This window comes from Triticum dicoccoides, chromosome 2B (genome assembly GCF_002162155.2).
Source record: "Triticum dicoccoides isolate Atlit2015 ecotype Zavitan chromosome 2B, WEW_v2.0, whole genome shotgun sequence".
Lineage (NCBI taxonomy): Eukaryota > Viridiplantae > Streptophyta > Magnoliopsida > Poales > Poaceae > Triticum > Triticum dicoccoides.
The window spans coordinates 22,698,600-22,711,629 of NC_041383.1; the positions used below are offsets into that span (position 1 = coordinate 22,698,600).

Consider the following 13,030-nt stretch of genomic DNA (forward strand, 5'->3'; position numbering starts at 1 on the left):
TCGACACATTGTGTCTACAAATTGTGTCAATTGCAGAAATTAAACATGGATGAGTAAGAACAAACTTTTTGAATGTATTATTCACAATAAATAAAGTGGATTTAGGAACATGTAGAGTAGAAACTTTAGCAAGGTTCTCAATCCACACACAAAAAATCCCAGGAACAATAAATTAAGGACACACAAAAAGAAATATTTGAGGCACACTGCGTCAATTTAACAGGCCCTTGTGGCCTCGTATTGATGGGAGAATGTCATGCAGAAACCAATATTCGAAGAAAACTTCGTGAAAACCATGTTTAAAAGTTTCAAAAAAATTCTGAGAAAAGTGCAATGTTAAGAGGATGATGTTCTATTTCCATGTGAGATTTTAAGTTAGAACACCTTACGGGATGCGAGCTATGAAAAAGACAAATTCCGCTATAAATAGTGACATTACTGTTCAGCACTATTCAATATTGATTTATTTTTTTCATAGCTCATATCTAGTAATGTGTTTGCACTTGAAATTTTGCGATTCAATAGAACATCACTCTCTTACCATCCCGTATTTTTTTGAGATTTTTCTAGAACTTTGAAACATCATTTTCGCGTGGTTTTCACCCGTTTCCACGAAATGTTAGTTTCATATGATACTTTTCCGGTATTGATAAGATATGGTCATGTAATAGTAACACTTGTTCTTAACGAACCTGAATTACTGACCGGTCGCTCACAGATTTTATTCACTCAGAGGCTGGATTACACTGAACTACATATACATCAAGGAGTTCTGCAATTTATTCAGACAGATGGTGTCCTTGTTTCAGAGCTCCACGGGGCTGAGCAGTGGCTTCCCTGCGAAGAAGGCATCGAGGTTGCCGGCGACGAGCTCGATCGTGCCGCGGATGGACTCCGGCGTGGCCACGGCCCTGTGCGCCGACAGCACGACGTTGTCCATGGAGAAGAGCTCCGGCGGCACGTCCGGCTCGCTCTCGAACACGTCCAGGCCGGCCCCGCCGATGACGCCCTCCTGCAGGCACCTGACCAGCTCCGGCTCGTCCACGAGGCCGCCGCGGCCGACGTTCACCAGCACGCCGTCCTTCCCCAGCGCCTCCATCACCTCCCGGTTCACCACGTGCCTCGTCTCCTCCGTCAGCGCGCAGGAGAGCACCAGCACGTCGCTGGCTGCGGCGAGGTCGCGCACGGTGGGGACGAACTCGTACGCCGCCGACGGCTTGGGCGACCTCGAGTTGTAGGACACGGCGCAGCCGAAGGCGGCGAGCCGCCGCGCGATGCGGGAGCCGATGTTGCCCAGCCCCACGACCCCCACCCGCTTGCCACTCACCTGCCATCGATTGCATCATAAGACTCTGCTGATCAAAATTCTCTGCTTGTTGGAATAATTTGGGCGCGTTGCAAAGTTGCAATTGCATAAATTTTGCGGGGATGGCCAAGAACAACTAATTCTAGCTACCGCGATTGATGGGGATCCCCGGTAAAATTAACCTTGGAGGCGAGGCCCGCCGTCCGGCCAGCTGCCGCGCCGGTCGTACGCGTCTGCAGCGGCGACTCGGCGGAGAGCGGCTATGACAAGCCCGACGGCGTAGTCAGCCGCGTCGTCAGAGAACGCGCCCCCAGCGTTGGTGACGGCAATCCCGCGGCGGCGGCAGGCGGCAAGATCGACGTGGTCAACGCCGACGGACGAGGCGAGTACGAGCTCCAGCTTTGAGAGCGCGCCCATGAGCTCCGCGGTCACCGCCGGGAGCTCGACTGTAAGGAGCGCCCGCGCCGAGGCGGCCGTGTCCGCGTCAACATCAGCGAGAGGAAGGAGACTGTAGCGAGCTGAGAGGTCCAGCTCAAACTCCGGGATGATGGGGTCGGCCAGGAGCACGACAGGCCGGGAGGCATCGGCTTGGGTTCGCGCCGGCGGCCGCATCTCCTCAATCGGTGGTGGGTTCGGTAGGTAGGTAGTGAGCCAAGCGAAGGGGAAGAAGAACAGAGCACTACTACTAAAAAACAGAGTCGTCCAGAGCAGTGGTATCCAAGAACTAGACAACTAACGGAGTAGCTACCTTGGTGGTGAGAGGATAGTCGCCGTCGGCCGCCCACCTGCCGGCCCGGACGTGGGCGTCGGCGGCGGCCAACCGGCGGAGCACGGCGACGACGAGCCCGACGCCGTAGTCGGCCGTGTCGACCGCGAAGGCGGCGCCTGCGTTGGTGACGGCGATCCCGCGGCGCCGGCAGGCGGCGAGGTCGACGTGGTTGATGCCCACGGAGATGCCCGCCACGAGCCCGAGCGCCGGGAGCGCGGCCAGGTGGTCGTCCGTGACCGGGTTGAGCCCGATGAGCAGCGCCCTCCCCTGGGCCAGGGTCGCGGCGTCGGCGTCGGCGACCAGGACGAACCGGAAGCGCGCGGCCAGCGCGGCGGCGAACTCCGGGAACAGCGGCTGCCCCAGGAGCACCAGCGGCCTCTCGTCGGCGGGCGGCGTCGTGTCTTCCATCGCTCCGTGGAGGAAGGAATGGTATCGCTATCGCTCCTTTGGAGGGACGGAGACAAAGCCACCAGCAGACATCGGTTGCTGGACCAAATATGGCTTATTACCAGCAATGCTACATCTACAGGGGTTTTACAGGAGCTTTACAGGCTAGGCTTAGGTGGGATTTGTTGATTGGTTGTTAAGATGAAGTGGGCCCCACCCTGAAAATCAGGGGGAGATTAGTGAGGGGAGAGGGTTAGTCCGTTAACTCTTGTAAAAGCTTCCCGTACGTCTAGCATTTTTGAGCTTATTACTAAGAGCAACTCCAACCGAAACACACCAAAGTGCCCGCCTAACCGCGGACCCAAGCCTAAGAGCATCTACAGCCGGACTTTGCAAATCCGGCCATCAAAACACGCGGATGTGTCCGTCATGCTTTAAATTAGGCATTTTGCATCCGTTTTTCTGATATTTCATACTCTAAATCCATACAAACCATGCGAAAGAGATCCTACATACTATATTCTTCATTGTCGGGGATGTCTACGACGACGGTGCCGAGCACCGACTGGATGGGCGGTAGGAGGGCTCCGGCTCATCCTCCTCCTGCTCGACCTCATCCATGCAGGCGAACATCTCCGCTTCCTCTGCCGCCTCTTGCGCCTTCATCTCCCGCCGGCGATGGCGTCTTGCCTCTGCAGCCGACTCCAACCGAAGGGAATCGAGGATGGCCTGTTGCTCCGCCTGCAGATGCACATCGCCAGCGCGTCCCACATCCTCCTCCTCCGGCTTATCCTCCTCCTCCTCAAAGTCCTCATCCTCATCCCCGTCCTCCTTCACCTCCTCCTCCTCCGGATCCACTGCATCCGGAGGTAGCCCCATGGCGATCCGGGCTTCGCGCCTAGCTCGGATATGCTGAAGGAGCTCGAGCCGGCGCTCTGGCGTCAGAAAGGGCTCGCTCCTCACCCGACGACGTGGGGGCATGTCTACTAGGTGGACGGGTGGAGTGAAAAGTGGCGGCGGCAGCGAACATGAGGAGGAAATTATGGATGGATGATAGGGTTTCGGTACCGCTGGTCGACTTAAATAGCCAGGCAATACACTACGTGGCCCGCCGGAGCTGCGCCACGCGGCGCCACCGGCCCGACGGAGGAGACGAGCTTCAAACCTCCGGGTTTGAGGGCGTTTTCGGCTGGGACCCCTTCATCAGTCCAACGTGGCGGGTGTGCCGGGACACACTCGGGCACCCCCCATATCCGCCCCATATTTGGGCTGGATATGGGGGGTGTTGTTGGAAATATGCCCTAGAGGCAATAATAAATTAGTTATTATTATTATATTTCCTTGTTCATGCTAATCGTTTATTATCCATGCTATAATTGTATTGATAGGAAACTCAAATACATGTGTGGGTACATAGACAACACCATGTCCCTAGTAAGCCTCTAGTTAACTAGCTCGTTGATCAATAGATGGTTACGGTTTCCTGACCATGGACATTGGATGTCGTTGATAACGGGATCACATCATTAGGAGAATGATGTGATGGACAAGACCCAATCCTAAGCCTAGCACAAAGATCATAGTTCGTATGCTAAAGCTTTTCTAATGTCAAGTATCATTTCCTTAGACCATGAGATTGTGCAACTCCCAGATACCGTAGGAATGCTTTGGGTGTACCAAACGTCACAACGTAACTGGGTGGCTATAAAGGTGCACTACAGGTATCTCCGAAAGTGTCTGTTGGGTTGGCACGAATCGAGACTGGGATTTGTCACTCCGTGTAACGAAGAGGTATCTCTGGGCCCACTCGGTAGGACATCATCATAATGTGCACAATGTGACCAAGGGGTTGATCACGGGATGATGTGTTACGGAACGAGTAAAGATACTTGCCGGTAACGAGATTGAACAAGGTATAGGCATACCGACGATCGAATCTCGGGCAAGTACAATACCGCTAGACAAAGGGAATTGTATACGGGATTGATTGAGTCCTTGACATCGTGGTTCATTCGATGAGATCATCGTGGAACATGTGGGAGCCAACATGGGTATCCATATCCCGCTGTTGGTTATTGACCAGAGAACATCTCGGTCATGTCTGCATGGTTCCCGAACCCGTAGGGTCTACACACTTAAGGTTCGATGACGCTAGGGTTAGAAAGGAAGTTTGTATGTGGTTACCGAATGTTGTTCGGAGTCCCGGATGAGATCCCGGACGTCACGAGGAGTTTCGGAATGGTCCGGAGGTAAAGATTTATATATGGGAAGTCCTGTTTTGGTCACCGGAAAAGTTTCGGGTTTTATCGGTAACGTACCGGGACCAGCGGGAGGGTCCCGGGGGTCCACCAAGTGGGGTCACCGGCCCCGGAGGGCTGCATGGGCCAATTGTGGGAGGGGATCAGCCCCAGGTGGGCTGGTGCGCCCCCCGAGAAGGGCCCAAGGCGCCTAGGGTTGGGGGAGGGGGCGCACCCACCTAACTTGGGGGGCAAGTTTCCCCTCTTTCCCCCCTTAGCCGCCCCCAGATGGGATCTTGGGCTGGCCGCCGCCCCTAGGGTGGAACCCTAGGTAAGGGCGCAGCCCCCCCTCTCCCTATATATACTTGAGGGGTTTTGGGGCTGCCAACACATGAGTTTGACCTCTCCCTGGCGCAGCCCTACCTCTCTCCCTTCTCCTCTCCCGCGGTGCTTGGCGAAGCCCTGCAGGATTGCCACGCTCCTCCACCACCACCACACCATTGTGCTGCTGCTGGACGAAGTCTTCCTCAACCTCTCCCTCTCTCCTTGCTTGATCAAGGCGTGGGAGACGTCACCGGGCTGTACGTGTGTTGAACACGGAGGTGTCGTCCGTTCGGCACCAGGATCTCCGATGATTTGGATCACTACGAGTACGACTCCTTCAACCCCGTTCTCTTGAACGCTTCCGCTTAGCGATCTACAAGGGTATGTAGATGCACTCTCCTTCCCCTCGTTGCTGGTTTCTCCATAGATAGATCTTGGTGACACGTAGGAAAATTTTGAATTTCTGCTACGTCCCCCAATAGTGGCATCATGAGCTAGGTCTATTGCGTAGATTCTTTGCACGAGTAGAACACAAAGTAGTTGTGGGCGTTGATTTTGTTCAATATGCTTACCGTTACTAGTCCAATCTTGTTTCGACGGTATTGTGGGATGAAGCGGCCCGGACCGACCTTACACGTACACTTACGTGAGACAGGTTCCACCGACTACCATGCACTTGGTGCATAAGGTGGCTAGCGGGTGCCAGTCTCTCCCACTTTAGTCGGAACGGATTCGATGAAAAGGATCCTTATGAAGGGTAAATAGCAATTGGCATATCACGTTGTGGTTTTGCGTAGGTAAGAAACGTTCTTGCTAGAAACCCATAGCAGCCACGTAAAACATGCAAACAACAATTAGAGGACGTCTAACTTGTTTTTGCAGGGTATGCTATGTGATGTGATATGGCCAAGAAGAATGTGATGAATGATATGTGATGTATGAGATTGATCATGTTCTTGTAATAGGAATCACGACTTGCATGTCGATGAGTATGACAACCGGCAGGAGCCATAGGAGTTGTCTTTATTTATTGTATGACCTGCGTGTCATTGAACAACGCCATGTAATTACTTTACTTTATTGCTAACTGGTAGCCATAGTAGTAGAAGTAATAAGTTGGCGAGACAACTTCATGGAGACACGATGATGGAGATCATGATGATGGAGATCATGGTGTCATGCCGGTGACGATGATGATCATGGAGCCCCGAAGATGGAGATCAAAAGGAGCAAAATGATATTGGCCATATCATGTCACTTTTTGATTGCATGTGATGTTTATCATGTTTATGCATCTTATTTGCTTAGAACGACGGTAGTAAATAAGATGATCCCTCATTAAAATTTCAAGAAAGTGTTCCCCCTAACTGTGCACCGTTGCGAAAGTTCGTCGTTTCGAAGCACCACATGATGATCGGGTGTGATAGATTCTTACGTTCACATACAACGGGTGTAAGCCAGATTTACACACGCGAAACACTTAGGTTAACTTGACGAGCCTAGCATGTACAGACATGGCCTCAGAACACAAGAGACCAAAAGGTCGAGCATGAGTCGTATAGTAGATACGATCAACATGAAGATGTTCACCGATGATGACTAGTCCGTTTCACGTGATGATCGGACACGGCCTAGTTGACTCGGATCATGTAATCACTTAGATGACTAGAGGGATGTCTATCTGAGTGGGAGTTCATGAGATGAACTTAATTATCTTGAACATAGTCAAAAGATCTTTGCAAATTATGTCGTAAGCTCGCGCTTTAGTTCCACTATTTAGATATGTTCCTAGAGAAAATATAGTTGAAAGTTGACAGTAGCGATTATGCGGACAGTAGAAAGCTTATGTCCTTAATGCACCGCTCAGTGTGCTGAACCCCAAACGTCGTCTGTGGATGTTGCGAACATCGGACATACCCGTTTTGATAACTACGTGATAGTTCAGTTAAACGGTTTAGAGTTGAGGCACCAAAGACGATTTCGAAACGTCGCGGAACATATGAGATGTTTCAAGGGCTGAAATTGGGATTTCAGGCTCGTGCCCACATCAGAGGTACAAGACCTCCGACGATTTTCTTAGCCTGCAAACTAAGGGAGAAAAGCTCAATCGTTGAGCTTGTGCTCAGATTGTCTGAGTACAACAAATCACTTGAATCGAGTGGGAGTTGATCTTCCAGATGAGATAGTGATGTTTCTCCAAAGTCATTGCCACCAAGCTGCTAGAGCTTCATGATGAATTATAACATATCAGGGATATATATGATGATCCTTGAAGTATTCGTGATGTTTGACACCGCGAAAGTAGAAATCAAGAAGGAGCATCAATTGTTGATGGTTGGTGAAACCACTAGTTTTAAGAAAGGTAAGGGCAAGAAGGGATACTTCATGAAACGGCAAAATAGTTGCTGCTCTAGTGAAAACCCAAGGTTGAACCCAAACCCGAGACTAAGTGCTTCTGTACTGAGGGAACGGACACTGGAGCAGAACCACCCTAGATACTTGGTAGATAAGAAGGCTGGCAAAGGTCGATAGAAGTATATTTGATATACATTATGTTAATGTGTACTTTACTAGTTCTCCTAGTAGCACCAGGGTATTAGATACCGGTTCGGTTGCTAAGTGTTAGTAACTCGAAATAAAAGCCACGGAATAAACAGGAGACTAGCTAAAGGTGAGCTGACGATATGTGTTGGAAGTGTTTCCAAGGTTGATGTGATCAAGCATCGCACGCTCCCTCTACCATCGAGATTGGTATTAAACCTAAATAATTGTTACTTGGTGTTTGCGTTGAGCATAGACATGATTGGATTATGTCTATCGCAATACGGTTATTCATTTAAGGAGAATAATGATTACTCTGTTTATTTGAATAATGCCTTCAATGGTCTTGCACCTAAAAGGAATAGTTTATTGAATCTCGATCGTAGTGATACACATTTTCATGCCAAAAGATATAAAATAGTAATGATATTACCACTTACTTGTGGCACTGCCATGTAAGTCATATTGGTGTAAAACGCATGAAGAAGCTCCATGTTGATGGATTTTTGGTCTCACTCGTTTTTGAAATGTTTGAGACATGCGAACCATGTCTATTGGTGTATATGCATGATGAAACTCCATGCAGATGGATCATTTGGACTCACTTGATTTTGAATCACTTGAGATATGCAAAGCATACCACATGGGCAAGATGACTGAAAAGCCTCGTTTTCAGTAAGATGGAACAAGAAAGCAACTTGTTGGAGGTAATACATTTTGATGTGTGCGTTCCAATGAGTGCTGAGGCATGCAGTGAATATCGTTATGTACTTACTTCACAGATGATTTGAGTAGATGTTGAGTATATTTACTTGATGAAACACAAATCTGAATTATTGAATGGTTCAAGTAATTTTGGAGTGAAGTTGAAGATCATCGTGACAAGAGGATAAAATGTCTATGGTATGATCATAGAGATGAGTATCTGGATTACGAGCTTTGGCACGCAATTAAGACATTGTGGAAATTGTTTCACAATTAATACCGCCTGGAACACCATAGTGTGATGGTGTGTCCGAACATCATAGTTGCACCCTATTGGATATGGTGCGTACCATGATGTCTCTTATCGAATTAACACTGTCGTTCATGGGTTAGGCATTTGAGACAACCACACTAACTTTAATAGGGCACCACGTAATTCCGTTGAGACGACACTGTTTGAACTATGGTTTGGAGAAACCTAAGTTGTCGTTTCTTAAAAGTTTGGGGCTGCGACGCTTATGTGAAAAAGTTTCATCGTGATAAGCTCGAACCCAAAACGGATAAATACATCTTCATAGGATAACCAAAATGGTTGGGTATACCTCCTATCTCAGATCCGGAAGCAAAAGTAATTGTTTCTAGAAACGGGTCCTTTCTCGAGGAAAAGTTTCTCTCGAAAGAATTGAGTGGGAGGATGGTGGAGACTTGATGAGGTTATTGAACCGTAACTTCAATAGTATGTAGCAGGGCACAGGAAGTTTTTCCTGTGGCACCTACACCAATTGAAGTAGAAGCTTATGATAGTGATCATGAAACTTCGGATCAAGTCACTACCAAACTTCGTAGGTCGACGAGGATGCGTACTGCTTCAGAGTAATACGGGATCCTGTCTTGGAGGTCATGTTGCTAGACAACAATGAACCTCCGAACTATGGAGAAGCGATGGTGGGCCCGGATTCCAACGAATGGCTCGAGGCCATAAAATCTGAGAGAGGATCCATGACTTTGGAAGAAATACTTGATGGTCGTAAGGCTGTTGGGTACAGATGGATTTTAAAAGGAAGACAGACAATGATGGTAAGAATCACCATTAAGAAAGCTCGACTTGTCGTTAAGATGTTTTCCGACAAGTTCAAGGAGTTGACTACGGTGAGGCTGTCTCACTCGTAGCGATGCTAAGAGTCTGTTGGAAATGGATTAGCAGTTGCTGCATTATTTATGAAATCTTGCAGATAGAATGTCAAAACATTGTTTCCTCAACAGTTTTCTTGAGGAAAGGTTGTATGTGATACAACCAGAAGGTTTTGACAATCCTGCAGAACGCTATCAAATATGCAAAACTCCAGCAATCCTTCTAAGGACTGGAGTAAGCATCTCGGAGTTGGAATGTACGCTTTGATGAGATGATCAAAGATTTTGGGTTTATATAAAAGTTTATGAGAAATTTGTATTTCCAAAGAAGTGAGTGGGAGCACTATAAAATTTCTGATGAGTATATGTTGCTGACATATTGTTGATCAGAAATGATGTAGAATTTCTAGAAAGCATATAGGGTTGTTTGAAAAGTGTTTTTCAATGGAAAACCTAGATTAGGCTACTTGAACAATAAGCATCAAGATCTATAAGATAGATCAAAATGTTTAATAATACTTTCAAATGAGCACATACCTTGACATGATCTTGAAGGTGTTCAAGATGGACCAGTCAAAGAAGGAGTTCTTGCCTGAGTTGTAAGGTATGAAGTTAAGAGTTAAAGCTCGACCACGGCAGAAGAAAGAGAAAGGACGAAGGTCGTCCCCTATGCTTCAGACGTAGGCTCTATAGTATGCTATGCTGTGTACCGCACCAGAAGTGTGCCTTGCCATGAGTCAGTCAAGAGGTACAAGAATGATCCAGGAACGGATCATTGGACAACAGTCAAAATTATCCTTAGAGGAATAAGGAAATGTTTCTCGATTATGGAGGTGATAAAGAGTTCGGCGTAAAGGGTTATGTCGATGCAAGCTTTAACACCTATCCGAATGACTCTGAGTAGAAAACCGGATACGTATAGTGGAGCAACCATTTGGAATAGCTCCAAGTGGAGCGCGGAAGTAGCATTTACAATATGACATAGAGAATTTGCGAAATACATACGGATCTGAATGTTGCAGACCCGTTGACTAAAACCTCTCTCACAAGCAAAACATGATCAAACCCCAGAACTCATTGAGTCTTATTCACATGGTGATGTGAACTAGTTTAGACACTAGTAAACTCTTTGGATGTTGGTCACATGGCGATGTGACCTATCAGTGTTAATCACATGGCGATGTGAACTAGATTATTGACTCTAGTGCAAGTGGGAGACTGTTGGAAATATGCCCTAGAGGCAATAATAAATTAGTTATTATTATTATATTTCCTTGTTCATGATAATCGTTTATTATCCATTCTATAACTGTATTGATAGGAAACTCAGATACATGTGTGGGTACATAGACAACACCATGTCCCTAGTAAGCCTCTAGTTAACTAGCTCGTTGATCAATAGATGGTTACAGTTTCCTGACCATGGACATTGGATGTCGTTGATAACGGGATCACATCATTAGGAGAATGATGTGATGGACAAGACCCAATCCTAAGCCTAGCATAAAGATCGTAGTTCGTATGCTAAAGCTTTTCTAATGTCAAGTATCATTTCCTTAGACCATGAGATTGTGCAACTCCTGGATATCGTAGGAATGCTTTGGGTGTACCAAACGTCACAACGTAACTGGGTGGCTATAAAGGTGCACTATAGGTATCTCCGAAAGTGTCTGTTGGGTTGGCACGAATCGAGACTGGGATTTGTCACTCCGTGTAACGGAGAGGTATCTCTGGGCCCACTCGGTAGGACATCATCATAATGTGCACAATGTGACCAAGGGGTTGATCACGGGATGATGTGTTACAGAACGAGTAAAGAGACTTGCCGGTAACGAGATTGAACAAGGTATAGGCATACCGATGATCGAATCTCAGGCAAGTACAATACCGCTAGACAAAGGGAATTGTATACGGGATTGATTGAGTCCTTGACATCGTGGTTCATCCGATGAGATCATCGTGGAACATGTGGGAGCCAACATGGGTATCCAGATCCCACTGTTGGTTATTGACCAGAGAATGTCTCGGTCATGTCTGCATGGTTCCCGAACCCGTAGGGTCTACACACTTAAGGTTCGATGACGCTAGGGTTATAAAGGAAGTTTGTATGTGGTTACCGAAAGTTGTTCGGAGTCCCGGATGAGATCCCGGACGTCACGAGGAGTTCCGGAATGGTCCGGAGGTAAAGATTTATATATGGGAAGTCCTGTTTTGGTCACCGGAAAAGTTTCGGGTTTTATCGGTAACGTACCGGGACCACCGAGAGGGTCCCGGGGGTCCACCAAGTGGGACACCGGCCCCGGAGGGCTGCATGGGCCAAGTGTGCGAGGGGATCAGCCCCAGGTGGGCTGGTGCGCCCCCCACAAGGGCCCAAGGTGCCTAGGGTTGGGGGAGGGGGCGCACCCACCTAACTTGGAGGGCAAGTTTCCCCTCTTTCCCCCCTTGGCCGCCCCCCAGATGGGATCTTGGGCTGGCCGCCGCCCCTAGGGTGGAACCCTAGGTAGGGGCGCAACCCCCCCTCTCTCCCTATATATACTTGAGGGGTTTTGGGGCTGCCAACACATGAGTTTGACCTCTCCCTGGCGCAGCCCTACCTCTCTCCCTTCTCCTCTCCCGCGGTGCTTGGCGAAGCCCTGTAGGATTGCCACGCTCCTCCACCACCACCACACCATTGTGCTGCTGCTGGACGGAGTCTTCCTCAACCTCTCCCTCTCTCCTTGCTGGATCAAGGCGTGGGAGACGTCACCGGGTTGTACGTGTGTTGAACGCGGAGGTGCCGTCCGTTCGGCACTAGGATCTCCGGTGATTTGGATCACGACGAGTACGACTCCTTCAACCCCGTTCTCTTGAACGCTTCCGCTTAATGATCTACAAGGGTATGTAGATGCACTCTCCTTCCCCTCGTTGCTGGTTTCTCCATAGATAGATCTTGGTGACACGTAGGAATTTTTTTGAATTTCTGCTACATTCCCCAATAGGTGTCGGTCAGTCCGGGCGTTTGAGGGTCATTTGAGAGGCCCGTCTGGGTAAAAAAATCGTACCGGTCAGTGACCGGGCCGCCCGTCCGAGCGTATGAGGTGGGTTTGAGAGGTCCGGCTCTAAGCTCGGTCTCATCTCAACGCATTCTGGCCCAAATTTGCATCATGTTTGCGTTCACATGGACACAAAACGGACGTGGTGTGCGCGCCACGGCCCCACGTATCAGCCGCCCAACCACCACCCGCAGTCGTATTAGAAGCAGCCACCTACCTCGGACCCGCCTGGCAGTGGGTGGAAGTTGCGGGTCGTTGCCCTTTTTAATGCAAGCGTGCGGGGGCTCGCCGTCGACCTATCCAGATGTCAACCTGCCCCATGGGTTGCATCTGGACCCACATCGCATTCCAATGCCAGCGGTCCCTCGGTCTGCACGGGCGCAAGCCGAGGAGGTGCGCACGCGTTGCAAGCTACGAACATCGGAGCAGCGACAACTCTTTGCATACGCGCCTGACTCTCCCAACTAGGAGGTCTGGTTCGCAGTGGAGCACTAGGAGGGGCGCTGCCGCGGCGTCCCACTCAACCCCGCCATCCGGGTTTGAGGGCGTTTCCGGCTGGGACCTCTTCATCAGTCCAACATGGCGGGTGTGCCGGGAC

The 13,030-nt window shown here is 49.2% G+C and overlaps 2 protein-coding genes across 2 annotated transcripts; both read right to left on the minus strand.

Annotated features, from left to right (window-relative positions):
* Nucleotides 1-636: 636 nt before the first annotated feature.
* On the minus strand, nucleotides 637-2,576 carry LOC119361856 (glyoxylate/hydroxypyruvate reductase HPR3-like). Its single transcript, XM_037627012.1, has 2 exons — nucleotides 2,055-2,576; nucleotides 637-1,327 (listed from the first exon to the last, which is right to left on the minus strand). The coding sequence occupies exons 1-2, from the start codon at nucleotides 2,481-2,483 to the stop codon at nucleotides 806-808; spliced, it is 951 nt and encodes a 316-aa protein (XP_037482909.1). The 5' UTR covers nucleotides 2,484-2,576; the 3' UTR covers nucleotides 637-805.
* Nucleotides 1,334-2,045, minus strand: LOC119361857 (glyoxylate/hydroxypyruvate reductase HPR3-like). Its single transcript, XM_037627013.1, has one exon. The coding sequence runs from the start codon at nucleotides 1,916-1,918 to the stop codon at nucleotides 1,484-1,486; it is 435 nt and encodes a 144-aa protein (XP_037482910.1). The 5' UTR covers nucleotides 1,919-2,045; the 3' UTR covers nucleotides 1,334-1,483.
* Nucleotides 2,577-13,030: the final 10,454 nt, after the last annotated feature.

What these genes read in the sequence shown, in the direction of transcription:
- LOC119361857 (XM_037627013.1), bottom strand. Translation starts at nt 1,918, where the DNA reads ATGCGGCCGCCGGCGCGAACCCAAGCCGATGCCTCCCGGCCTGTCGTG.
- LOC119361856 (XM_037627012.1), bottom strand. Translation starts at nt 2,483, where the DNA reads ATGGAAGACACGACGCCGCCCGCCGACGAGAGGCCGCTGGTGCTCCTG. An exon ending in ACTATCCTCTCACCACCAAG is followed by an intron (nt 1,328 to 2,054) that starts GTAGCTACTCCG and finishes AATCGATGGCAG; the next exon opens with GTGAGTGGCAAGCGGGTGGG.